At 37.1% G+C, this 25,237-nt stretch overlaps 1 protein-coding gene across 1 annotated transcript; it reads right to left on the bottom strand.

The window, feature by feature from the left end:
- Window positions 1-553: 553 nt before the first annotated feature.
- On the bottom strand, window positions 554-15,815 carry adgre5b.1 (adhesion G protein-coupled receptor E5b, duplicate 1). The gene is made up of 17 exons (XM_088419589.1): window positions 15,500-15,815; window positions 11,352-11,426; window positions 10,903-11,052; window positions 10,693-10,821; window positions 9,626-9,769; window positions 9,502-9,545; window positions 9,129-9,239; window positions 8,889-9,042; window positions 8,698-8,817; window positions 7,521-7,720; window positions 7,196-7,354; window positions 6,924-7,118; window positions 5,583-5,800; window positions 5,342-5,500; window positions 3,259-3,427; window positions 2,000-2,098; window positions 554-1,924 (listed from the first exon to the last, which is right to left on the bottom strand). The coding sequence occupies exons 1-17, from the start codon at window positions 15,531-15,533 to the stop codon at window positions 1,883-1,885; spliced, it is 2,202 nt and encodes a 733-aa protein (XP_088275715.1). The 5' UTR covers window positions 15,534-15,815; the 3' UTR covers window positions 554-1,882.
- Window positions 15,816-25,237: the final 9,422 nt, after the last annotated feature.

The raw sequence follows: 25,237 nt of genomic DNA, 5'->3' as shown, positions 1-25,237 counted from the left end.
ATTTTTGTTTTGTTTTGTTTTGTTTTGTTTTGTGTGTATGTGTTTAGCCATAAATGTAAACTCCTTAAATTACTTTTGTCTTGAGAGTGGTCCTGAATACAAAGGAATTAATAGTACAGGTCATTTACACTTTTTAGTGTGTTCTTATTTTATTCAGTACCATACAATAAAATACACAACACACAATAAAATGTAACATATATTCAGATTTTTTTTTAATTAAATGAATATTTTTATTCAAAATATGGACAAAAAATAGTTGCTGATACTGAAATTTAAGGACAGGAGACTTTAAAAGCAGTGACGATTGATTGTCAAAAAATTATGTTTTGTATAGTATAGTTATTTTCTAATTTCATCAAGATAGCAAAAGTGTCATTATTTGAAACATGGTCCAGTATAGAGTTTATTTTTCTGAATCATTTACAAAATTGAATGTAAAAAAAAAAAAAAATTGGAGTTGGACACTCTGGCATATGCTTTCTTGCATTTGTGTGATTCAAAATAGCACCGGAGACAGTGAAATACAGAAAAGAGACCAGTTTCAAAGATGTAGACTTTTGATAAAGTAGACATTTTAATAAAATATCCGGTGCATATTCTGTTTTCAGATAACAGTACCAAAACAACAAAGTAGAAAAATAGGTTTATATACATCATAGTCGATCGCCAAAACTTACATTCAAAAGGTGCCCGAAAAAACAGCGGTACAAAAAAAAAATGTAGCCCAACATTGAAATAAAGAGCAACTAAGCTGTCAAGACAACCTGAAAGGCATTCAAATGACAAAATAAGAATGTAAACGCAGATACAGGCCAACGCCATTTCCAGGAGACGCTTGCCCATCTCTTCTTTAAACTGACAATTTCTGACATAATAGAATTAATTTCTATAAATTACAATAACTTCACATCAAGTAAACTGTTCTAAAAGAAGGAAAGGTTTTCAAGTCATGAAGCATGTTCAGTGAAGGAAAAAGTGCGCTGAAGTTATTTAAGGTGTACTACTCCCTAGCTTGAATCCTTACAGTAACCATGAAGCAAAGCAGAGAGCAGCTAAAATGATATGGCAAAGTGAAATATAATCCCACAAATACAATTTCAAAATCGGGAAGCTGCACAGTCATCACATGCGTGGGTCGGAGTTCTGTATCTCTTAGGAAATCCTTTTGGAAAAATGTCCCATTGACCAGTGTCCAAAGGCAAACGCAAAACTAAACAGAGCTTTTTAAATAGCCATTTACTGTGTTTCAAACACTTGTTTTTGTTTGATAATTATATCTTAACAACCCTTGCTGGGTTCCTAAGGCCCGCATGGGGTTTGCATGCACATTGCTCCAGGCATTACAAGAGTTACGTTCAACATTAGTCATATGTTTTCTCTCCCATAAAACAAGCCCCAAGCTATTCTCTCTAAATGGCCCATTAACTTTAAACATTTTACTTGGGAAACTCCCATAAAACACATAAAAAAATGCATAATGTCTTTTCTAGGCATAAATAAGCCCAAACAGTCTAAAGGAAACACAGCTTATATAATGATAAAGATATGTTTAAGATGGCGTGAGACGAAGCAACTTTCAGAGTTGTTCTTCAAAACCACCATTAACCACAGGTGGCGTTCGAGGCCATAGTTCAATATTTAACTTTATCAATTCAAACATATGACATGATACCATACCATGCCATACCATATGAACCATATCTCTCTGTAGAAAGAAACAATGATTCATTTTTTTCTATTCACACGAAACACTAGCTTTGTCATAAGTACCTGAATGCCTTTGCTTATCGGTCAAACTGAACTAAAGTTAATTTTGAGGATTTCAAACCTAATATTAACTACATGTCTTCCGTTTGGACGACTACAACCAGAGAGTGATTCAAATGTGGGATTCTCCAGTGTTCTGCCCACTCCGAGAACCCTAAAAAAACAGAGACAAAATATGATTTAAAAGCAGATGGGGATGAACTAATGTGTAATGTCACGTGTTTCTTACTTGTGATTGACTATTGGATCGGTTTGTACTACTAAAGTCAGAGTATCTTTTCTTGGGCGCGCACACGCAGGAGAAGAAGTTGTAGTACTCCTCTCTGACCTGCAGAGGTCACCAGAAAACAAAATCACAATTACTATTGTGTGTATGTGTAAACTCTGCGGACCTTGTAAAAGAAATTTACTGAAGTAAATTCTTAGAATTACGTAAAGTCAACAAATACAAAGTGCTGAATTTTATATTCAGGACTTTTGTAATAGCTTTCTTTTAGTTATTTAATTCGAGTCTTTCCTGTTCTACATAACAGTTAAACAAACGACCAATTCTGACTCGTTTACAGGCATTTCTTTAATAGTTCAGAAAAATATTTTGAAAGAGCCGTCGAGCAACTTTCTAAAATAAATCTACATAAAGATTCATCTTTGCATGGATTTGTGAAGTAGGCAGAATTCGGATGCTACAAGAAGTAAATAGAACTGAGTTAAACAATAATAATAACAATGCATAAAATGCATATACAGTGGTACCTCGGTACTCGACCGCCTCTATACTCGACCAAATCGGTGCTCGACCAAAAAATTCAAGTAGGTAATGCATCGGACCTCAAACAGATTTTCGGTTCTCGACTAGCCGAGCCGAGCCGAGCCGAGCCGAGCCGAGCCGAGCCGAGCCGACCCGAACGCGCTCCTCGGCCCTTCTTGGCCAGCGGGTAAGCGCCAGCTCAACTCAGACCGCCAGCGGAGTAAGACGTTTGTTCGAGTATTTCTTCCCGGATTTAAACTTTTTCGTGTTGCTCTTGCCCTTAATAATGGGTCCAAAGAAAGACAGAGATAAGGGGAAGGCAAAGAGGAAAACAATGAGGACCACTATTGAACCGAAGAAGGAAATTATAGCAAAATATGAACGTGGTGTACGAGTGTCCGACCTCGCGTCGCAGTTAGCTAGCGTCATCATGGAAGGAGCAACTCCCTCCCGTCCTCTCCACATCCATTCCTGTATGCCATCAACCACTCTCCAAAACGTAAGTAAATTATACAAAATGGTTTATAATGCTTTATTTATCTTTATCTTTATCTTTATCATGTACTGCTTGTGCACATTTACTTGTGCACACATACTTTCCATTATTTCTTATGGGAAAATTGGTTTCGGTGTTCGAACAAATCGGTGCTCGACCACCACCTCAGAACGGATTATGGTCGAGTACCGAGGTACCACTGTACTGTATATACGCACACACGCACATATAATATGAATCCTACCTGTTTGGATAAAAGGCAGTGCATGATGAAGACCAGTGCTCCCTGCAGGCTGTTTAATATCGTGAATATGTACTCGACCACTATGTTGCCCTCACGAAACAGGAAGGCTCCAAACACCCACATAAGTCCCAGAATGCACATTTGAGCAATGGCTGTCACGGTGAAAGCTCTGCAGAGGAAATCAAATAGTTAGCATTGAGGTTGGCATAAATTAAGATGCAACAAAATTGAATTGATTCAAATATTTAGAAACAAAAAGATCTTATTGAATGCATTACTGGAGCAAGTTTCACAATGAGTCACTGCTCATTTTGAAAGAGTCAAAGCAATGATACTGAAAAACAAATTGAGAGCTTTGCAGTTGTCAGTCTACTTAGTAATTTGTGTACATCAAAAAAGGAGCACATGTAAAAATCAAAGAAAATGAAAGCCTGCTTCACACCACCGTAACAAATCTTGACTTGAGTTACACGATGGCTTCTTCCAATTAAACATTCAAAAGGAGCACGACAGCAACGCATGCATAAAGGGTGTTGGCACAGTGCTTTTTTCGTGTTTTACATTAATGATACTTGAGGAACTCAAGTCAAAAAATATGTTTACTATAATACGCTCTAAGCTATAGGAATGAGTGTAAACAATGTACAATGTAAGCAATTTAATAAATATTTCATTGATGCAATATGACTAGAAAACCTCCCAAATAAATATTAAAAGAACTTTCTACATGATGATTTTATTCCATGAGTGAAAAAAAATCCCAAACTATATGATCCGACCTGAAAAAGTAATTGCTCCCTGAACAACAATTACTCATGCTTTTGCAATAACCAATAATAAATGGTTTGCATCATTGTGGGTGAATTTTGGCCCACTCTTTTTTGTTTGAATGTTTTAACACAGTTATATTAAAAGGGTCTGAACTACATTTATGGTCATATGCCACAGCATCTCATTGGGGTAGAAAAAGGGAGTGTTCAGTTCTAAAACTGCTAGTAAGATTTGATTGTTGGCTCACTTCACTCATCTCTCTCCACCTCAAGTCTGACCAAAGCTACGCACTTTACTGACGTGCACACGCATGATCTTCAAATGTGGCTGCTCATAATGGCATATGATTATGCACGGTCATAGTTATAATAAGTAGGTGCAGAGACCTCTGTCAAGCTAGCAGTGTGAGCATTAGCACTGTAAACAAATGTTATTCAGAGCTGTTAAGTCCCTCACATGACTTTTTTATAGCATGTTACTGTAATACTAACTGTAATGAGTTATATATATATATATATATATATATATATATATATATATATATATATATATATATATATATATATATATATATATATATATGTGTGTGTGTTTAAAATGGCAAAAACAATGAAAAGTAATGTGCAAATATGACCCTGCCCCTTTGAGTCCAGTTGAATTGAGCCTATTCTATTTGTGTGATGTTGTTATTGTTGTATGTTATGAAAAGGAATTTTTTTGGTTGGCGTGTAGTTATGAATGTTCATAGTCCTAAAAAGTAACTCAAGACAATACTGCTCAGCTAGCATTCATAGCATTATCACTCTCAACAAGCCAACTTTACGTGGCTTTGTTGTAGTGTGTTACAATAATACTAAATTCAATGGGTTCCAAAACACACATATTATATATATATATATATATATATATATATATATATATATATATATATATATATACTAAGTCAATTCATTTTGTTTGTGTTGTTGCTCTTATTGTTTTGTTATTGTGTCTTATTCATAGGGGATTTGCTAATATGGTTTCTGTATAATCCAAGAGCACTTGAGCTTTAGAACTGAACTTAGCTGTTCAACCCTCATTTTATTGATTATTAAATAATAACAACGAAGATAGGCTTGTTTCCCTCAATATATATATATATTTTTTTTTACCGTGAGTTGACTACGGGATACAAAAATTGGTTGGAATTGCAATAATTATGCAAATAAAGAGCACAATCTGAAAAGAGACAAATACTTGTTTGCTGCGCTATACAGTACACCATATATATGCAAAGTACAAACAAAGAGAAAAAAAAAAGTTGCGTACTGACTTTAATTTGTTGAGCTTGGAGAGATCCGGGTTGAGGCTGCTGAACTTCTGGGCCAGCTTCCAGACAGTGACGATGAAAAAGAAGACATTGAGGAAGATGATGACGCACACAGGGCCGTAGAAGCTCCAGATGAGGCCATGTTTGAGGGACAGCCAACAGCTGCAGTGCAGAATCACAGTTTTAAGTAAAAGCAGATTTCCGCTGCACACTTTAAGTTTGATCCTTTTCGAAACAGACTTACTGCTCCGCAGTTCCATATCCTTTGGGCCTGATAACGGCAGATAGAAGCACAACAACCAAGGGTGTCCCGTAGCCGAAGAGGAATAAGTAGAGGGGCCGAATGGTGGCATTGAAAACCAGGACCACCATACGATACAGCTGCACCCCCTCAAGCAGCATCCATGCAAACACTCCCAGGAAGAAAAGATGGAGCATGACGGCAATAAACCTGCAGGCGCCCTGTAATGAAATACAAACACATGAGGAGAGGAAGTTGTGTGGAGAGCAGAGGAATGGAATGACTCTTGCTGTGTTTATGTGAGCAGCGTTAACCTTGTTAAGACACTCCTTCCTTTGTGTTTGACTTTTTGCTTTCTCTTTTGAATTTTTGATTTAAAATAATAAAAAGATAACTGAAAAAGACCGTAACGTAAAGGTCAGGACAGAACTTTTAGCCTCAAAGTGAAAAAATATGCCAGGTGGTACACCAAAATATTTTGACTACCCATTGACTACATGGTTTTGATTAATTTTCTTTTAATTGTCTTTATTTTTTTTATTTAAGATCTTTTATTCTTTCTCTAGTTAGCAGCTATATGTTGTATCTATAGTGAAACAAACTGTAGAATATAAAGCGTTTTTTTTAAATACTGAATTAAAAATAGTAAAACAGAATTTACAACAGTTAAAACGCCCAAAAAATAAAAATGTGTTCAGTGCAATAAAACCTGTAGCTATATGTTTAGCCCAATTAGACTTTTCATTTAATCCCGTACAGTGTATTTTCCTGACTTTAGTGCTTTTTTACATTTTCGTGACGTGTTTCACTTTTAAGTACAGTTTAAACCGTAAAGAAAGAACTTGCAGTCAATATGACTTGATACATGATAAATTTCGATGAAAATATCAGATCTCTCTGGCTTCATCTTGTGGCTGTAATTTGATTTACAAGAGCCCAATCATAAAATTTGCCCCCCCCCCCCCCCCCCCCCCAACCATTGAGTCACAGTAAATGCCCCAGCCTCGCCATAAAGAGAATAAATACATAAATAACATACGACAGTAACTTTTCCTACACTCAAACCTTTAGAATAAACATGTCTGATCCACATTTTGTATATTTATCATTTGGTGCTTACTCTTTGAATGCCCCCGTTGAGAGCTACAGATTAATCTACCAAATTTATGTGGAGAGCCCCTTTTAACGTCATAGGATCTGAGACCTGTTATGTTAATAGAGGAGTTGGGCTATGCAGTATGTAAACAATGAAGGCAGCCGTTCCACAAATTCATCAAGCTCAGGCCACCATCAGATTATTGCCGTCTGTGGAAACAATGTCACTGTCCTCTTGGGCAAACATACCTCGGGTTTTGTTTGGGAAATGCCAGCCAGGAAGATGAGGTCAGCGATGAAGAGGCAGATACAGAGGTGAAGGTGGATGGTTGTACGTGTCCCGTGTATGGAGCGACAGAACTTGAATGTCAGGATGCAAACGCTCAGACACAGCAGGGAGATGATCAGTCCAATTTTTGTTATCAATTGGATGGCAAAGGATTGCTGGAGGAGATCAAATATGTTAGATTATATACGTATGTTTTCATACAGTATTTGTAGGGTGTGTTTTTGTTTCTTACATCCACGGAATAGTGAGCCATCAGTACAGCAAAACTGCTGAGATGTTCACATTGACATACTGTGTGCGTGATATTGGATTTCTGCTGATGGCAACCATCTGTGGCCCAGGCACCTTCGTCGTTCCAGTAAGCACAGATGTAGCTTGCCTCTGAATTGTTCTAAACCATACATGCAAAACCAGAACATTTCAAACTTCACCACAAAGCACAGATCGTGATTGCATTGATTGAAGCAAGAAAAGTGAGAACTATAATTTGTCAAATGTTGCCACATGGAGGAGGTTCTGGCTTTGAATGTTCAAAGACTGATTTCAATTGGACAAACCTCAAGATGTTTGAGTGTGAGGATGACAGGGTGGCTCAAGTTCTGAGTGGATGGGTTTGACACCACAACAGACAAAACCTGGGAGAAGATTTGGAAAGTGGGTTCAACGCCATCTTTTTCAAATCCTTGGAGCTTGTCGAAGGAATGGTTAACAGCCTTCTCCAGGTTATGGTAACTCAACAAGGCAGCCATTGCAAAACCTAGAAGGAGAACAAATCAAATTAGATCAGTGACCTATTACTAAAAACAATTTCCTCCAACAAACACAGAATATGAGATGATTATATATGTGGCATTCTGTAAAAACTACCGTCGTGATCAATTATTTTTACGGGGACTGAAATTTTTTTAAGCTTTTTTTGCCTCTCTTGGGTTTGTGATTCATACGACAACTAAACAAGTTAACATTGGAACAGGGGAGCTGAAAACTATCCCAGGCAACATTGGTTGAATGGTGGGCTACACCCAGGACTGGTTTCCGGTTAATTGCAGTACCCGTTCAAAAATAGGTAATAACAAATGGAAAATAAAATAACAACATTTTTTTAGGACAAATTTAGTGCAAAGTGCTGTCTAACTGAACACATTATAGGAATTTCTTTGGTTGGGTATTGCAGTTATAAATTGATATTTTTAATGCCGTTCTAAGAGTGAAGGGGGGGGGGGGGGGGGGGGGGCTTTTGACTCCGCCCACTTAGGCTGAGTTTAGGCGCAAGATCTTTACGACACTAGAAACTTTTATGTCACATGCGCACTGACTAAAAACGATTGCTGAGGGACACATGAGAAATCTAAATAACTAAATAAACATCAATAATAACAATTTGGTTGGATGAATGTAAATGAGCAGTTCAGACCGAAGTCTCTTGACGAAAAACTGGATATGGATCAGTTTCAGGACCACATAGCTCTGTAGCCTGGGTCGTATTAAAACATATACATATCATTATTAAAACATCAGATACAGATCGGATAGGGAAAGAAAAATCAGAATAGGGTTACTTCAGACTGCAGCGTGAACGTGGCCACACTGACATAGCTGTAGTACTACATGTCCCCAGCAGAGGACGCATTCTCCGGATGATTGAGATTTTATGTTAAAGTATAATGGACGCGCTCGCTTGAATCCATATGCAGCAGCTTGGCTAGCAAAATATATGTTAAAGAAGAAGTTTACCAGGATAGGCTCCTGTTCCAACTGCCGTTGCCCAGTCCGTCTCAAGCTCTGAGTTGTCAGTCCGCAGATGAACTGGTCCAGTGGGCGGAGTCCTTCCCCTCTGGATTGCAATCTCCACGGCTGCTCAAACAAACAGTTACCTTCTAGAGGACAACAAACTTGTTGTATTGGATAAAAAAAATGATCGTAACCTGTTTCATTGGAGCTCATCGAGGTACGGTTGCTTCTGAGCTGAGGGCCAATGAGCCTGATGGAGTTTTCCATTGTGCTGAGGAGCCCGTACATATCCTCGCTTGTGTCCACGTCGACTGACGATAAGACGGTCTCCGATGCTGTCAAAAGTTTCTGTGCATGTTATAGAACAAAAATTGAGCATCCGAGCGTGTGAGACTACGGGGTGTCTACATGTGCTTTTTGTTTGCTTTCCAGACCTCCAGTAGCGCATCTCCATCAGCCTTGCCTTCATTGTTCGTATTTGGGTTAAACAGAGCCATGCAGCTGTTTCTCATTATGGACATCAGATCTGCCAAGCCACTGTAATACTAAAAGAGGACACCATAATAGTATGATTACGCTTTCGAAATACATACTTGGATTTTGGGGGTCCAGTGTGTAAATAAAAATCATAATAAATCGCCCTGCCATTTAAATGATCTCTGCTGGTAATATGCTAAGATAAACACGGGAAAGAGTGGGAAGTCTTCCCTTTTTATCCTAAGCTTGTCATTCTTTCCAACAAAAATGTAGATTTAAATTCATATTTAATCATTTCAAATGAACCGTAATTAAAATGAGCTATCTTACCTGCGAGGGTACACTTTTGGCTTCAAAGGTTTCGCAATCCAGTTCTTGAGTGGGAAGAAAAAAGGTCAAATGTTTTCAATGCAAGCAGGCCAAAAAATAAACTGAAACTGAAGTAAACACTCACTTGAGCATGGAATCCCTTTATTGCCATAATTGGTGTATCCTTCTGCACACTCGCACCAATAACTTCCATTTAGATTTGTGCAACTTCCTTGACTTCCACAGATGTCTTCTTTTCGCTTCTGGGCTTGCTCGCATTCATCAATGTCTGAAGGGAACAGGAGCAGACATGCACTATCAGTAATTTAGCTAATTTTAGCTAAGTTCAGTTTAGCTTGTCTTATTTTAGTTTATCTTTTTAGTTTATCTTCGATCAACTTAGTTTTATCTTCGGTTTGAACAGGATTACTTCATAACAGTATTAAAATATATTTGTTTCTCTAAATCGCTGTTCATTTTTTTAACTACCAGCATTGATGTTCGATACCACCTGTTTCAGACTGATACCAGTGCAAACCATGACTAGTCATCGGTATTGATACCAAGCACTGATGCGTGCTGAAGACTTGTGCCGTATCGTACAGAGACAGCATAATTGACTAACAGTGCTTAGCGACCTTAATCAGTGATTGAATATGATTTTTTTTAATGGTGGAGAAACGAGATGAGATAGCAATAACAGAAGTCAAAAGGAAAAGCGGTAAAGCTGGTTTATAACAACCACCACTGTGAATTTCAAAATAAAAGCATTCTACGCCCATTGCATTGACATCCATATATTATTTGGTGTGTTTATCTGGCTTAGTTACACAAAAGCCAACAGGAAGTGAATTCGTTGTTTTTTTTATTGTTTTTTTTTTTAGTTTATGAACTCAATTTTTCAGCATTTCTGATTTGCAGTAAATGAGAATCTTTAATTTGATGTGAATCAATTTTTTGAGCACACCTCTATATTTTATACTGCATAATTGATAGCAAACATTTAATTTCCTCTTCCACTTAAGTGCATTGAGAGTCTGTACTATTTTGTCGCATATGTGAGTTGAATCAGTATTTCTTTCTTGGTATTTGTGGTTTTGTTAATTGAATAAATACTCCAACTTCATTCGCCTACCCCAGCTTCGAAATTGTGTAGTCATGAAACCGTGCAGTCACACAGAAGGTTAACCTTTAAATCTACACATCAATTACCTATGCAGTTTCTATTTGTGCCGCTCTTGGTGTACCCAGATTTGCAGATACAGCTGAAGCCCCCCATCAGGTTGATGCAAATAGTCCTGTTATCACAGTCGTGCATCCCTGACTCACATTCGTTTTTGTCTAAAGGAGGAACACAAAAGGACACGTGAGAAAGGTGAGACAGAAAAGGCCCCGCTGCTCGTCCCAAGCGCATTCACTCACCTTGACACTGTCCGTTAACGCCAGTGAAATTAACGGTTCCGTAAATATTCCTGAAGCCACTCTCGCACTGACAGTAGTAGCTGCCGTTTGTGTTGAAGCACTTTGTGTGTTTACCACAGGGTCCTGGAATTTGCTTACACTCGTTCACATCTGGACATTTGATGGAAAATTGGAAAGATTTAACTATGCACCATGTGGTGTTGCAAAAAGCCACCTCAGGTGTTCTTAATTCATCACCCTTATTCATCAAATTTCATCATTAGCTGAAAAATTGTCACGTTTTTGCTTCTTTTTACACTTCACACGTCATTTATTTTAAATGTAATAATGACAATGTTATTCGTGTTGATGCAGCGCTTATTCTGCAGCACAACATCATTGACTTATTTTTTTCCCAGAACACAGGACATACGATAAGATAATATTTGAATCAAGCCAGTTTTTCTTACCAACACATTTGCCTCCTTCCTTGTTCATGCCAGCGCCACACAGAGGCGTGCATAGTTTCACTGTGCACATAAAACCTGCGGGGAAAATCAAGAAAACATTTAGTTTCTAAGAAGGAAATATCCATCTGTCAGTTTTCTACAGTATAACATTTCGTCTGTCCTTGTTTGGGTCATAGGTGAACGAGAAAAACTCCCAGCTGACTTCCTCATGAATTTCTCATCTATATTTTACTAGGGCCTGACCGTTTACAACCCTTTAAACACCTGCCAAAAATAACACTGGTGCCATTATTTATTACCCATTTATCCATACCGATAGCCAATGTCAAGTAAGATTATTATCTATGAAAAAATGTATAGGTATACCTTAAACTATTCTTTTTAACGTTGACAAAAAATTAAAAAACAACTTTCAACAACTGTCAACTTCTTTTTTTGCAGCATTTATACAAGGTTAAAGGTCTGTCGAAGCAGAAAAAACGCAAGTAAATCAAAGTGCCTGAAAAAACAAGATGTCAGTCCTTATTTTCATCACAAACACTTCACATGACTAAAACAAATCCTGGGGCCATCCGCGCCTCTCCCTGGCATTGCCTCGCGCCCCTCCAGTGAGGATAAGCGATGTGAGAAGATGGATGGATAGAATTTTATTCAATTTTGACATCAACCAAAAAGTCCTGTTAGAAAAAATCCTACTCTATAAAATTTGCTATGTTCAATGAGAGAGAGAACAAAAAAAATCCACACGTGATCACCTGATCTTAGATTCCAACCAATGAGCGTGAGGCTAGTGTACAAAGCATTATAGAACCCAAAAGCCCCAGTCTCCCCAACGGAAAACAAAAATGGGGAAATACAGTTTATTTTCTCCTCAAGGTGGAAGTTAGCGTCTGAAAAGCATCCTTCCTCTGTTGACTTAATCCACTTCAGCAGTGTCACATTGACTCCGCGCTGTTTTATTTACCAGAATATTCTGTCATTGTAATTATTTACTGGTTGTTATGGTGAGCACTGCTCACATGTGTGAAAGCTTTTATTTTAGTCACAGACAACACCCCACAAAATACAGCATTATTCACTTCACACAGAACTAAAGTACTAAAGTTTTGTTACAGTATATAACAGTACACATTCAAGAGAATGTAAAAAAATATATGTTTAAAAATTCTAACATTGCTCAGGCCCGATTGCACCAATTCTATCAGATGTGATAAAATGTGACTTTTTTTTTTTTTTAGATTGTGGGGGGTTTTGTTTTACGTTAAGTGTAAGTGAATGCATGCTGTCATTGTCACATGACTGACAGTTATCATGTGTCTTCACCAATGAGTAGGCTTTTCTTGTGAAACTGCGTGCATGTAATGTCCTGTTCCTCTCCGACAGAATTAGTTAGAGCTAGTTTCACAATCAATTACAATACATCTCACAAACAAGCTCGATTTTATGAGGAGCAACTTAATGATGTAATGGTTAAGTTGAGAATCGTAATTACGGAGCATGTTTTGTATTATTGAGCAAGCTCGCAACCATGACAACCTCCCCCTGTCCTCATACAACAGATTAGCCACACAACAGGCATGTAACACAGAATATGTTTGTTGCACACATAGCTTCCTTTCCCGTCGCCCTCCCCTCGTGCACAATGAGCCCCCTGTTTGTGGCACCGCCGGCGCTTTCGGTGCCCCAGTCAAGATAAAACTAGAAAGTTTGAAAGTAAGTGTGCCAAACAGCGTGACTGCCTCCAAGTCGATGACTAAACAACACAAGGCCACAAAAATAGTGTGATTTTGTGTCATGTCTGCTGTTGACGTTCATTCACCAATTAGCAATAAGCCCTCACATTTTTATGTATTGGATTTCAGTTCTGTTTCTTTTACAGTCAAATGTGGTGTCGATAGTTCATGACTTGTGGCCTACTGCTCAACACATGACTGTGTGACTCTTAGTCCGAATCTAAAGACTAATTTTCGCTTTTGATAAACGGTCATGTGATAAAAGGCGCTCCTCAGTCATATGCTGCAAAACCACACCTGTTGTTCCTCTTACACCCAAGTGTTTCTTTTTTGTCCAGGACTTAAAATGTACAAATTCTGATCACTTTAAAAATTGATGGCAACTTCTTTGTAGAGACTATTTCGTGGCCTTTATCCATGTGAAAGTATGTACAGTATGTCTATGCAAGACAGCTCAGATGTGACTTCTGCTTTTTTAATGGCTGCTTTTTAAAATGAAAAAAAGTGAAGACAAATACCAAAAGGAATTTCCCTTGATTGATCGATCTACATTGGCATACGAGAGCAGTCAAATTACTCTTTAATAGCTGTATAATAAACATTAATGACTGTGCACACATTGATGCTTACAGCCTGTCACAGTTGCTGTTCCTACCGATCACTTTTTTTGACAAACCAGGTTGATTCAATTGTGTGTTCTGTGGGATATATATATATATATATATATATATATATATATATATATATATATATATATATATATATATATATATATATATATATATATATATATATATATATATATATATATATATATATGATAAATACAGGATGCTCCAATTACTTTCAAATCACCTGAAAACCTATATTGGTTTTCCATGCAGAGGATGGTAAAATATTAGAATAACCACCACAATTTGAAAAAAAAAACTGCAAAATAATGTTCAACTAACTGAAAAATTCAAATTAGGCATGATGTTACAAGTTTTGCCAGGCACTCATCTCATTCTTGTGAATTTTGTGCCTTGTCTCATCCTTACTGATTATTAAAAGAAGAAAATATTTGTTTACAAGAGAGGAAGTCCTATTTATACTATTGTGAATTAGTACATTAGTGAATATCATCCAAACAAGAAAGTGACAAAAGAGCAATATTATTTTTAAAACTCTTCAATAATAATAACTATTTGTCAAATTGTTCCCTATAAAGATCATAATCCATCTTCTTTCATAATACAGGCACCTATTGCCAAAATTGTACTATCCATGATAATACGATGCTTTTAGTTGGCAGGATCCTTGTGAACGCAAAGAATTGTGGCTCCATGAAAATGTCAGAGATACTGTAATAATGTTCTGAAGATAAAACCAAATACAAATAATAAACATTGTATTTATAGTATTATTTGTCAATCATGATTTGTTTCCTCATTACCGGTAATTCCACAACTTCACTAAAACATCACATTTTGCTGTAGTGTTTGAATAATTTTGGTCTTAACCGTCCATACGCATATCGTGAGTAAGAAGTTAGTACTCAAGCGTCTATTTTGAGTGTTGTAAAAATAAAGTGTCCAAACCCTCTTTTCCAAACCGCTTGGAAATTATGGCTATTAGAGTGTTCTTGTGGTGGAACTATATATTGAGCAATCAGCATATCGCACACGAGCGCTAGAATATGGGTGCATATTGATTTGATTGTATTTATTTCATTATTATGACCCTATTCTTTAATATAATAATCTTTAACCATGGTTAATAATTAATACTGTATTTTACTTCAATAAAAATCAGGTCACATGCCATTTTTTCCCTTTACTAACAGGTAAAACAAAAGCTATTCATTCACCAAGATGACTTTTTGTTTAGACTGTCAGAAAGGCGTCAGTATAACAATGTATATGTATAGGTGCATGTATATTATGGAAGGGGGTTTCCGTAGTGCACACAGCATCATGCAGAGAAGTTTGAAATATTGGCGTTACATATGAGTTGACACATCTGAGTATGATGCAACGTCTCAGCCAAACCACAATAACAAGGCATTTGCTAACTGTGGTTGAGTCTAAACAAAGATATAACAACTATTTTATAATCGTGAATACTGTAATAAACTACACAAAAAATACACTCGGAAAAGCTCTTAAAAATTGGTATTTGCAGGTTCACCTAACATCATGGCTGACATGTAATGTACAGATGTGTATTGACATTGGACTGCATCTTGTAGCCTCAGTCTTACAAGGTGTGACCAATGTGACACTTTGTCATAGCAGTGAGCGCATTAACACGTGAACGTCTGGACTTGAATGAACCTCTAACTAAAGAAAGTAAATGTGGGTAAATACATTTGATAAGCCTGTGATAAGCCTTTCATCTTTGTCATTATAAAGAGAGTGGTTATAAATGACTTACCAAGAAAAAGCAGAAGCTCTTGTCCTACACCCATGTCCAAACAATTAAACTGCAAACTTTGTGATATGAAAGAACTGAAGACCTCGCCGAAGATCCACTGGAATTTAGAATGCTTGGACTCCACAAAGGAGACAACACAAAGAGAAACTCCGGAGACTAGTGAATGCGTGTACGTGAATGTATGAGAACCGCCAGCAGCTTTTTCCCTCTCAATCTGAGCACGCCTCCTCCGGGCCTCCCCCAGCCCTCCTTTTCTCCCTCCTCCTTTCTTCTTTCACACACACAGTCTTTCTCTCGTCACTCTTTCCCTTTCTCTCCACCTTTTCCACACGAGAGCATTTCTCACACTGGCATGGTATCACGTAGCCCGCATGCAGAAACCGCCTCTATGTCTTCCCCTGCCTACATACAAGTTCCGTGTGCTCTATTTCAGGACCTACTGAACTGGCCTCACACTCATGGGACACAAACAGAGGAGGTGGCTAGCTGAGTCTGAAGAGGATGATGACTCACACTCAGTCTAAACAGCTGCTTTTTGACTTCCCAGTAAGCAATCCCTTCCCAAACTCCCCCATCCTCCATCCCCGCCTCCTTGCCCCTAAACGTTTAAAGTTTCACCCAGTTATGTGCCCCCCCCCCCCCCCCCCCACACACACACACACACACACAAGAAGCAGAAAGCCAAAAAAGAAGACAGAATGACCTACGCTAAAGTCAAAGACCTTGAAAAGGCCACAAAAATGTGGTGGTTTTGCTTAAATAAGGTTACAATGCTCCTGGGAGGTCTATTTAAATGTGTACGATACAATGGTGGCTGAGGTGGACGCACGTAAATGTGCATATATATATATATATATATATATATATATATATATATATATATATATATATATATATATATATATATATATATATATATATATATATATATATATATATATATATATATATTCTAGCTGTTGAAGGTGATTTTAGTTACAATAACCAATTGATTGGTCAGAATTTGACAGCCACAATCATCATTGCAGGTGCCAATTCACAGTAGTTTTTCGATCAATTTATTTGTTATGGTAATGTGAACACAGTTAATTGAAATTTCTGTTCTTTTAAAGCCAAGAACTGGACAAATATTTGTTTGTTAATTGGTATGGCTCACTGTCCAATGCACACTTGTGTTACTGCTGCTTTAAGAAAGGTGAGATAGGTGCATGAAACCGTCCCCTAATTGTGAATTTGAGCCTTACTGTTGTGTTTTCCACTTATTTGGAATATTTCTCTATGAAGCAGATAGGAAGTTTGTAGAAATAAATGTGTTATCCCTCCATTGCATCGGAGCCCCATGAAAAGTTTTCTTTATTTGTTATTTTTTGGCAAGCACACAAGTAAGCCAAGGCACAACTGAAGTCTCGACTCACACAATCATACTCAAATATTATTTCACCAAGCAACCAATAAAATTGGTTACACAGAATACAATTTACTATCTAGTTTGGAACTTGTAACATTACATACAATATATTATCAGCTTGAAGTAGGCGGTATTGTTTTGCATCGTTCATTGCTGAGTAATGCACTACAAAGGTCAACAAAAATTGCCCTCAAACGCGAATTCATAAAGTGTACTCTAAGAATTTTAATAATAGAAATTACAACAATTTTAATATTTAAAGTTTTTATTTTAAAATTTATAAAGTTTGTTTACAGTAGTGGAAAATAGTGACCCTATATAATGTTTATTCTTTTTTTGATATCATTTATTTTGTGGATTTGCAGCTGTTGTGCTAAGGCTCCAGAGTATTTTTCTACAGATTCTTGTTCCTGTTTTAAACGATTCCATGTGCGGTACCTCCTAGTTGTTACTTGTGTCATTTTTTTTGTTGATTTTTCTTTGTTTTGGCGTCTTCCTGGCTTCCCTCCGTGCTCCAATCTGTACTCAATTTAAGTCACTTTTTTACTCGCCTTCTCTTTTTGCTTTCTCTTTGTGCTTTAGTTTCCTTTTTCCTTCCTTATACTCAGAATTATTTGCATACTCATTATCATACTCATCAATAGCACTTTAATTACACGTTTTTTCTATTTGTTACTTTGCAAAAACTCTTGGGCAATCATTTTACCGTTGCTTTGAGGTCTAACTTGTCAAAAATTGAGACAAAAGTTTTATATAAATTGGAAACAATTCCAATGAAAAGGATTTTGGATGAGTTCACAGTTGAATATGAGAATATCGGAGATCTAGTGTCTTTCTTCAAGGTCAAATCAGCTCAGAATGAATCCAAGTGCTATAGAAAATAAGTGGAATGAATATTTGAAGAGGTCAATAAAGAAGAAAGTTGGGCAAGTAGTAATACTTTTAGTGCAGAAGTACTCTGTAATCTGGCTGTAATATGGGTGAAAGTGAGGTTACGGTATTCACATAGTTGGATTCTGTTCATGAAGCCAGTGATGGCTGTTGTTTTATAAACAGAATTGCCTGTATAGGCTTGTGTAACATCCTGTGTGGTATTGCTCGGTGTTATCTCATGTTGGTTCTGATTTTGTTTTCTCAGCGTGCTTTCTTGACTGTACTGTCTGTACTTTTCCTTTCATTGACTTGTGGTATATTGCAATTCCAGGGTCAAAGCACCGATCCAAACATTCAAACAGAGTGAAATGATCCAGCTATTTTGGTCCGAATGCATAGAGTGATGACTTGTGAGAATTTTAGCTTTATAGCTTTCTCAGGATACTTTGCATTTCTTTAGTTAACTGTGAATTCTTGGATGTTGTTATACCCATTTACAATTTAGATTCTTCCGAAGGTTTTCATGTCCATTCTTCCCACAAACTTAACTTGCGAGGCTGAATTTCCTTTAAACGTTTCAAGAGACGCAATGTTGATTTTTTTATTTTCAAACTCAGCCAAAGTGAAATGAAGTGTATTAGGCTGAAATGAGTCTTAGACTATCTCAGGTATCTTGGTTCAGAAAAATGATCATTTATTGATCAAATTTATTGATTTACTTCTATTTTACTCCTGTCTACATACATTTTGTCTGCACATACTGGTTGTGTCATATGTTCAGTGAACGTAATCCCAGTCAACGGATATGTTTTAGATGCCGTATATGCATGTGCCTTTAAGAGGCGGGGTTTGTGGAGCGGTGAGATTGATAAACCAGTTTAGATGAGTGGCCATGTCTTTAGTGAATAGTTGACGCCTGAGAAGTTTATTGGCGACATGACTTACCTTTTCTACATGTATACTTGTATAGCATTAAGAGCCTCAACTTTTTCTTCACTGTTGAAGTAAGTCTTGGTACGATACTTGAGCTCTCTTTTTTTTTTTAATGTTTTTGTGGTGTTTCTAATTTACTAGTACAATTGTGTAAACACAAAGATGCACAGCACCTGTGAGGGAGAATTGAATCCCAAAAGTTAAAGATTAAAAAAATAAGGAGGGGGGGGTTATGGGAGTTGAATTGGATTGTTGTCCAGTAATAAAACAATCTGATCTCAGAGATGTGAATTGCATGGATCTTATCTGTCCGAGTTACAATTATTTTTGACTGATAAGACACAAATCTTCGCACCAAGTCACTTGTGTATTCTCAGCCTTTCTCTCCATCCGGCGAGAGGAAAAACAAGCTTTAATGAGCCCTTCTGTCCATCCGTGTTCCTGTCCACATATTGGTTAGCATGGCTTTAATCACATTTCTCACAACTAGAGGCCAGACATGCGGCGACTGTTGGATGGACAAATGAGACAAATAACTCCCCTCATGTCTGCAGGAAGAGGATAAGTGAATGCCAGATGTACGCAAATGTGTGGGTGGTTTTCAGTTTTCTTTTCATCTGTTACTTTTGTGCTGATATGAAAATTGCTTTTGTTGCAGACTGAAGTCTCAGAAAGCATTTTCTGTACTACAGTACCAGCGAGTCGGCAACTGACAGCAGATGATTAATTTTCACTTACAAATGATCCCTCAGAGACACATTCAAACATTCCCGTGACCCTTGCAGGGGCTAAAGGCCTTTTAGCGTCTGTGAATAAACATTTTAAGGCAAGCAAATTCTCGCTTTGATCATTCCTTCTCATGTGCATTCTAAACACAGAGGGAAATAAGTGGGCCGGATAAAAGGAGCACATTTTTCTTTCCACAGCGTCCACCGTTGATTGAATTAGTCAAACGTGGGGGAGAGTTATTTTAACTCTTGTTAGCACTTGGGGTTAGTGCAATTTAAAATTTAAATATTTTCTACAACCTCCAAAGGTCAATCTTGAAAAACAAAAACTCTCAACGGACATCATGAAATCTGGACTGACTTCTGGGTCAGTGAGCATCGATAGTAAAGTGGTCAATGTGTTAATTGTGATTGACAGGTAGTATTGATAAGATGGTATGACATTGTGCGACATGCAAAAACAAAATCCATAAATACGCAATCCCAGGTACTCTTATTGTTTTTCAATTGTTTTGCTAAAAAGGGTCTAAAAATGGCTGACTTAAGAATAAAATAAAGTATTTTTCCAAAGATATGCCACTCCTTTTTTCTCATGATTTGAGCCTTGCAGCTAATAGACTGGTGTGGCTTATCTGCAGGGTTTGTTTGTTTGTGTTTTATTTGCGAACACCCAGGGGACAATCCACTCGTAAAGCAAATGTGTGTATCTTTTCAAGGTGTCAATTTATGGAACAGCTATAAAACAGAACTGAAAAAGTGTGAATCGAGGGCTGGAAGGATGCAGAAAGATGGCGCTAAAGCCCATTGACTAAGAAATACATTAACATCTTCCTGAGATCAAGCGTTTCATTTGTGTCCACTGTAGTGGACATTTGTTTTCGGCCCATTTATTTTGACCCTACTAAATCCTTGGATACTCAGTAGTGGAGATCCTGGCTTTTCCAATGATGTTTTACATTATAGTGGGATGCAAAAACCTGGTGTTTTGCTGAGACAAAAAGGATACAAGAGTGGAAACAATAGGATGGGTTTCAGAAAGAAATTGCACTGTATTTTCAGTGCCATTTTTAACATATAATAATCCGCAAGTGATTTATTTTTAAGATTAAATGTTATAATGAACGGTTCAAATCCTGGTTCTTAAGGGCAGGTGTCCTATTTGAAATCAAGTGTCTTGCAGCAAGAAGACACAAAAAACATCCAGAACACCGGGCCAGGACTATTTAGCGCTCTCAGCACGTATTACTGTATTTCCGTATTAATTCCTACAAAACTACACTAGGTAACAGTGTCACTCTGCATACACGTTGTTAAGATAACCGGTATGTGTTATTTTTATTTATTTATTTATTTTAGAATGAAATCATTTGAAGAGTAACAATGTATTATCAGTATTGAATTGGGTCAGCCTTTTTAGCTGTTCATGTGAATAGATGTGTTGAAATTTGTCAATCAACACTGAGATAAAGAGAAGGAGCAAGTCTCCCACTCTTTTCCTGCCGTTTGCCCTTTTTACATGACTGATGGTCACACTGGTTAGATGTGCATGTGGGACTAATTTTCACTGGCTCCCACATGACCACAAACTCAAACACATATACACACAGGATCTTGCCATATGGAAACACAGTGAACGGCTGATAATCATACAGTCGCAGTTGCTGTTTATATCCTGTCAGTTCCGCAGACAGAAAAACATCAGATATGAGCAGAGAAAGGAAAAACTAACTTTCCGCTGTTTTCACAAAAAAAAAAAATCTGGAATCTGTTCTTTTTATTTTGACATTTGACGACAAAAATAAAGAGAACGGCACTAAGGAGGGTGCAGACTCAAAAATCCGAATTTAGATTTTCCATATTCAATCAGACATTGTTAACCTCCGTTCCTCCTACATATGGTTACTTTTCGTCTCGGAGATCATTTCTCTGCGACTAATGCATTATATGTAACATCCAAAAGCTTTGAATCTTGCTGAAGCTCTGCACAGAGATCAAGCAAAAATCCTTTGAGACAACAGAACTGTATTTTAAGCAGTTGTGTCTTGAAAAAAAAAAGAAAACCATAGACCATTTTTTGGTTAAAATTCACAAAGTAGAAAGACTTAACAATCTCACAAACTGGTTTTGGGGGGAGCGGCTATGTCTGAGAACGCTGAGAATGCTTTTGTAACCATGACAACCAGGGGTAGAGCTACAGCATACAAAGCAGGAGCTTTTTACTGTTGCCAACCCAGCAACTTGGCCGCTGTAATGAAAGACTTTTTTTTTTCTAAAAAGCAAATTGGAGAGAAAAAAGAAACATCCACTTTTTGTAGCATTATTGGAGCCCGATCAGGCATTCACACATATGGGCCATTGTTATTTGCATGTTTTTGAAATGTGGGAGGAAAATGTAATATTCACAGGAAATCCATGCCGGAAGGTTAGACTCAAGATTGAAACCTCGAAACTGGGGCAGAACTCCAGATTCTGAGGAAGCTGTGCGAAGCACTTTGCAACTCTGACTGCAATCTAAACAATCATAAAGTACATTTCCAGTAATATGCCCCACAAATATGGATAAAAATAGAAGTGATGGAAAAGCATTTAAAATTGAACTGCCTTATCATACGGTCGTTTATCGTCGCTGGTATAGATTGATGATAGGTGTGTGAACCTTTGTCTCACGACGCGGTTCATATTTTCAATTTAAAAAGGTTTAGAGCGGCAATAGATTCTGCTTCATTCTATGTGCAAAAGATTGTCATCATCTACTTACGTCTGCTTTGTAATACACAATGCCAGCCAAAGAGTGACATTAGTGACATTTTTGTTCATATTTATTAAGTTTTGAATTGTATGGAAAGTGCCTTTTCCCACATAAATAGCATGTGGACCACAATTACTACTCTATTCTTTATTTTGATTTATTGACATACTAAACACCAGATTGGATTATTTGATTAGGTATTGGAAACATAAGTGACTTTGAATTGTATGGAAAGTGCCTTTTCCCACATAAATAGCATGTGGACCACAATTACTACTCTATTCTTTATTTTGATTTATTGACATACTAAACACCAGATTGGATTATTTGATTAGGTATTGGAAACATAAGTGACTTGATGGACCAATTAAGTAAAATACCAGCGTAACTGCATCTAAATCATTCTTCATTGATGTGCCAGCTTTTATAGATTGATAGCAAGTCCAAATTTTTAGATGCTTGCAGTTATTAACATTTGATGCATACATGAATATTTTTCAGTCTGATTTTGAAATGTCCAACTGCATTTGAACACACCGAGTAATTAGCACTTAACTCTATCTTTGTAAACTTGTAATTGACTTGTGGTTTCTTAGCTTACTTGATTAGCATTAGATTTTTTTTTTTTAATGTCAGTTTGTTGATGTTCGTGACATGATATGTTGATCAGTACCACAATGGTTAGGAATCACCAGTCTGTCATGTGAATTTGTGCTTTGATTTGTGAGGCCACTGCACAGCAACAAGTTGCAATGGGAACGTCCAGCCTGATGGAGCTGACTGTGCTTTTATGCCAACCGCAAGTGGATGAAGACGTGTTATTATGCCATGTCCCCACCTACCGCCACACTACCATTACACTCGTCAAACAAATATAAACTGCGAGAGAAAGTGGCATCCAACTGTTAGGAGCATTTTAGAAAAGAATGTGGACTAAAATACATTTGAAGTTGCTCAAACAATCTCCCATATACGCAGTCAGAAGATTCATATTAATTTCCAGTGTCATCTTTCATTTTGTTTCTGTGATAGCATCTTTTTTGGTCTTTTTTTGGAAACATTAATGTTTACGTGATGCTAATCAACCAATACCACACTGCAATTTTTTTCTGTTTATATTACATTGTCCTATAGCCTACTTCTAAATGTTTTGCGGATGGAACCCCGCATGAGTTTTTTTTTTTTTTTTTAAAGTAAAAGCAGCAGAATTTAGTGTAATGTTAATTATTTAGGGACTGTAATTGTTGAACTATCACTTATTTTAGATCGGAGATTAGACAAAACAGATGAACAGAATGCGAGTCTATGTTGGTCATTTGTACCCACCTAATGATGCTTTTAGCTCATGTGCATTTCCTCTGCCTAATGCAAAATTCTATTTTTACTCTTTGACCTTTTACCACGGAAACATTGCAAAGCATTTATGCCCGACGGCACTGAGGAATACGAACATGTCACAGGAACAATTGAATCAATGTGTTGTGCTACTGCATGAGCTTTGCAGCCAATGCGATACAAACCAGCCCCAGTTTTCCTGACCACAAGCTAACCTAATTCATCAGGTGGATGTTATAACAGACTTGACAGACACACCTCACCCCCCCTCCACCTATCACATCCTGTTTGAGGAAGCGCTTGCATCATTTGTTCCTTCCTCAATGATCGTTTTCCATAATATGCCCGCGCAATGAATGTTTCACTTGAATTCTTTGATATTATCTGAAATACTCATTGTTATACAGCAAAAAGACTGAATGGCTTTTCCATTCTGTTCACCCATCAAATCAATGTAAACAGAGCTGTACTAAATGAATATAGGGTGTTGAATTTATGTCACTGTAATTCATTTGAAGGATTGTGTCTGGTATTTTAAGATTGTTTGGACTGCTAGCACTTATTTTTCTAAGATTTTCTGCATAAAGTACAGGTCAAAAGTTTAGAAAGTCTAACATTCAAATAGTTACAACCAGGGATGTGTAGATCATCCAAGTAACTATAGAATACATACTAATGGCAATAATGATATGGTTGCTATGCAAAAGAGTTCAACCTTTACATGTATTTATTTATATTGCTTTTTCATAGGTCCTTAATGCTATTTTGGAGCACAGTTAATTCATTTTTTAAAAATGAATTTCACTTTCAAATTCACATGGCCCGGCTTTGATCCCAATCTCTATTTTTTTTTCATACCAATTGCAGAGCTTTAATAATACTATGGCATGGTAATGAGCATCATATTAATAGGACAAATGATTTAGAAAACCATAATGTTTTATGAACGTATTACTTACTTGGTATCGATCAATGTCACAAACCCAAGTATCGCATGGCTTTAATCTCAATCGCATTAAGTAACAAATTTCAAATCAAGTTATGAACTTTTGAAAATGCACACTTATGAATTAAAGTTTATTCCATCCACATCATAAAACTGACTGACAAAATACCAGGATGTACAAAGGAGTTATCTGGGCAAAATGTGTCTAATTTGAATTATATAAATGATCAAATATATCGTTTTTATTTTTTTAAAATACATCTAATATTTCTTCATAATGCTGAATACTTAATCATTAATCTTAATTTCAGGATTTTTTTAAATGAAAAAACACTAAATACTGGTACTGTATATTCACAACATAGGATAGAAGATTTCCATTCTTCCAGATATGCATCATTTTATTTTTTCGAGTCAAATATTTAGACTTTCCCACTGGCCTGCTTGGTGGGTGTCTGTGATGTGCGGGTGTGGGCAGTGAGCCAATGTTTCTCCCTCAAGCTTTGAAGATGCTTGTAAAGATGGAAGGAGAAAGAAGAGAATGGTAAAGCCTCCCTCTTTGAGCAGACGAGAATTTTACAAGAGGGGCCCACTCCAGGAAGGACTCTGGCTGGAGTAATGGAAATGTCAGCTTTCCACTTTACTGCCACAACCAATATGCCCTAAATGGCAAACTAACACTTCATTAAGAACTGCTTTGAATCTTCTTACGTAACAACGCAGCTTTCTGGGGTCTAGGTTTTGCAATAATGCGTCCAATAAGAAC

The sequence above is a fragment of the Hippichthys cyanospilos genome, chromosome 7 (genome assembly GCF_059441005.1).
Source record: "Hippichthys cyanospilos isolate Australia breed blue-spotted pipefish chromosome 7, RoL_Hcya_1.0, whole genome shotgun sequence".
NCBI lineage: Eukaryota > Metazoa > Chordata > Actinopteri > Syngnathiformes > Syngnathidae > Hippichthys > Hippichthys cyanospilos.
This window is presented reverse-complemented; position numbering and strand designations above follow the sequence as displayed.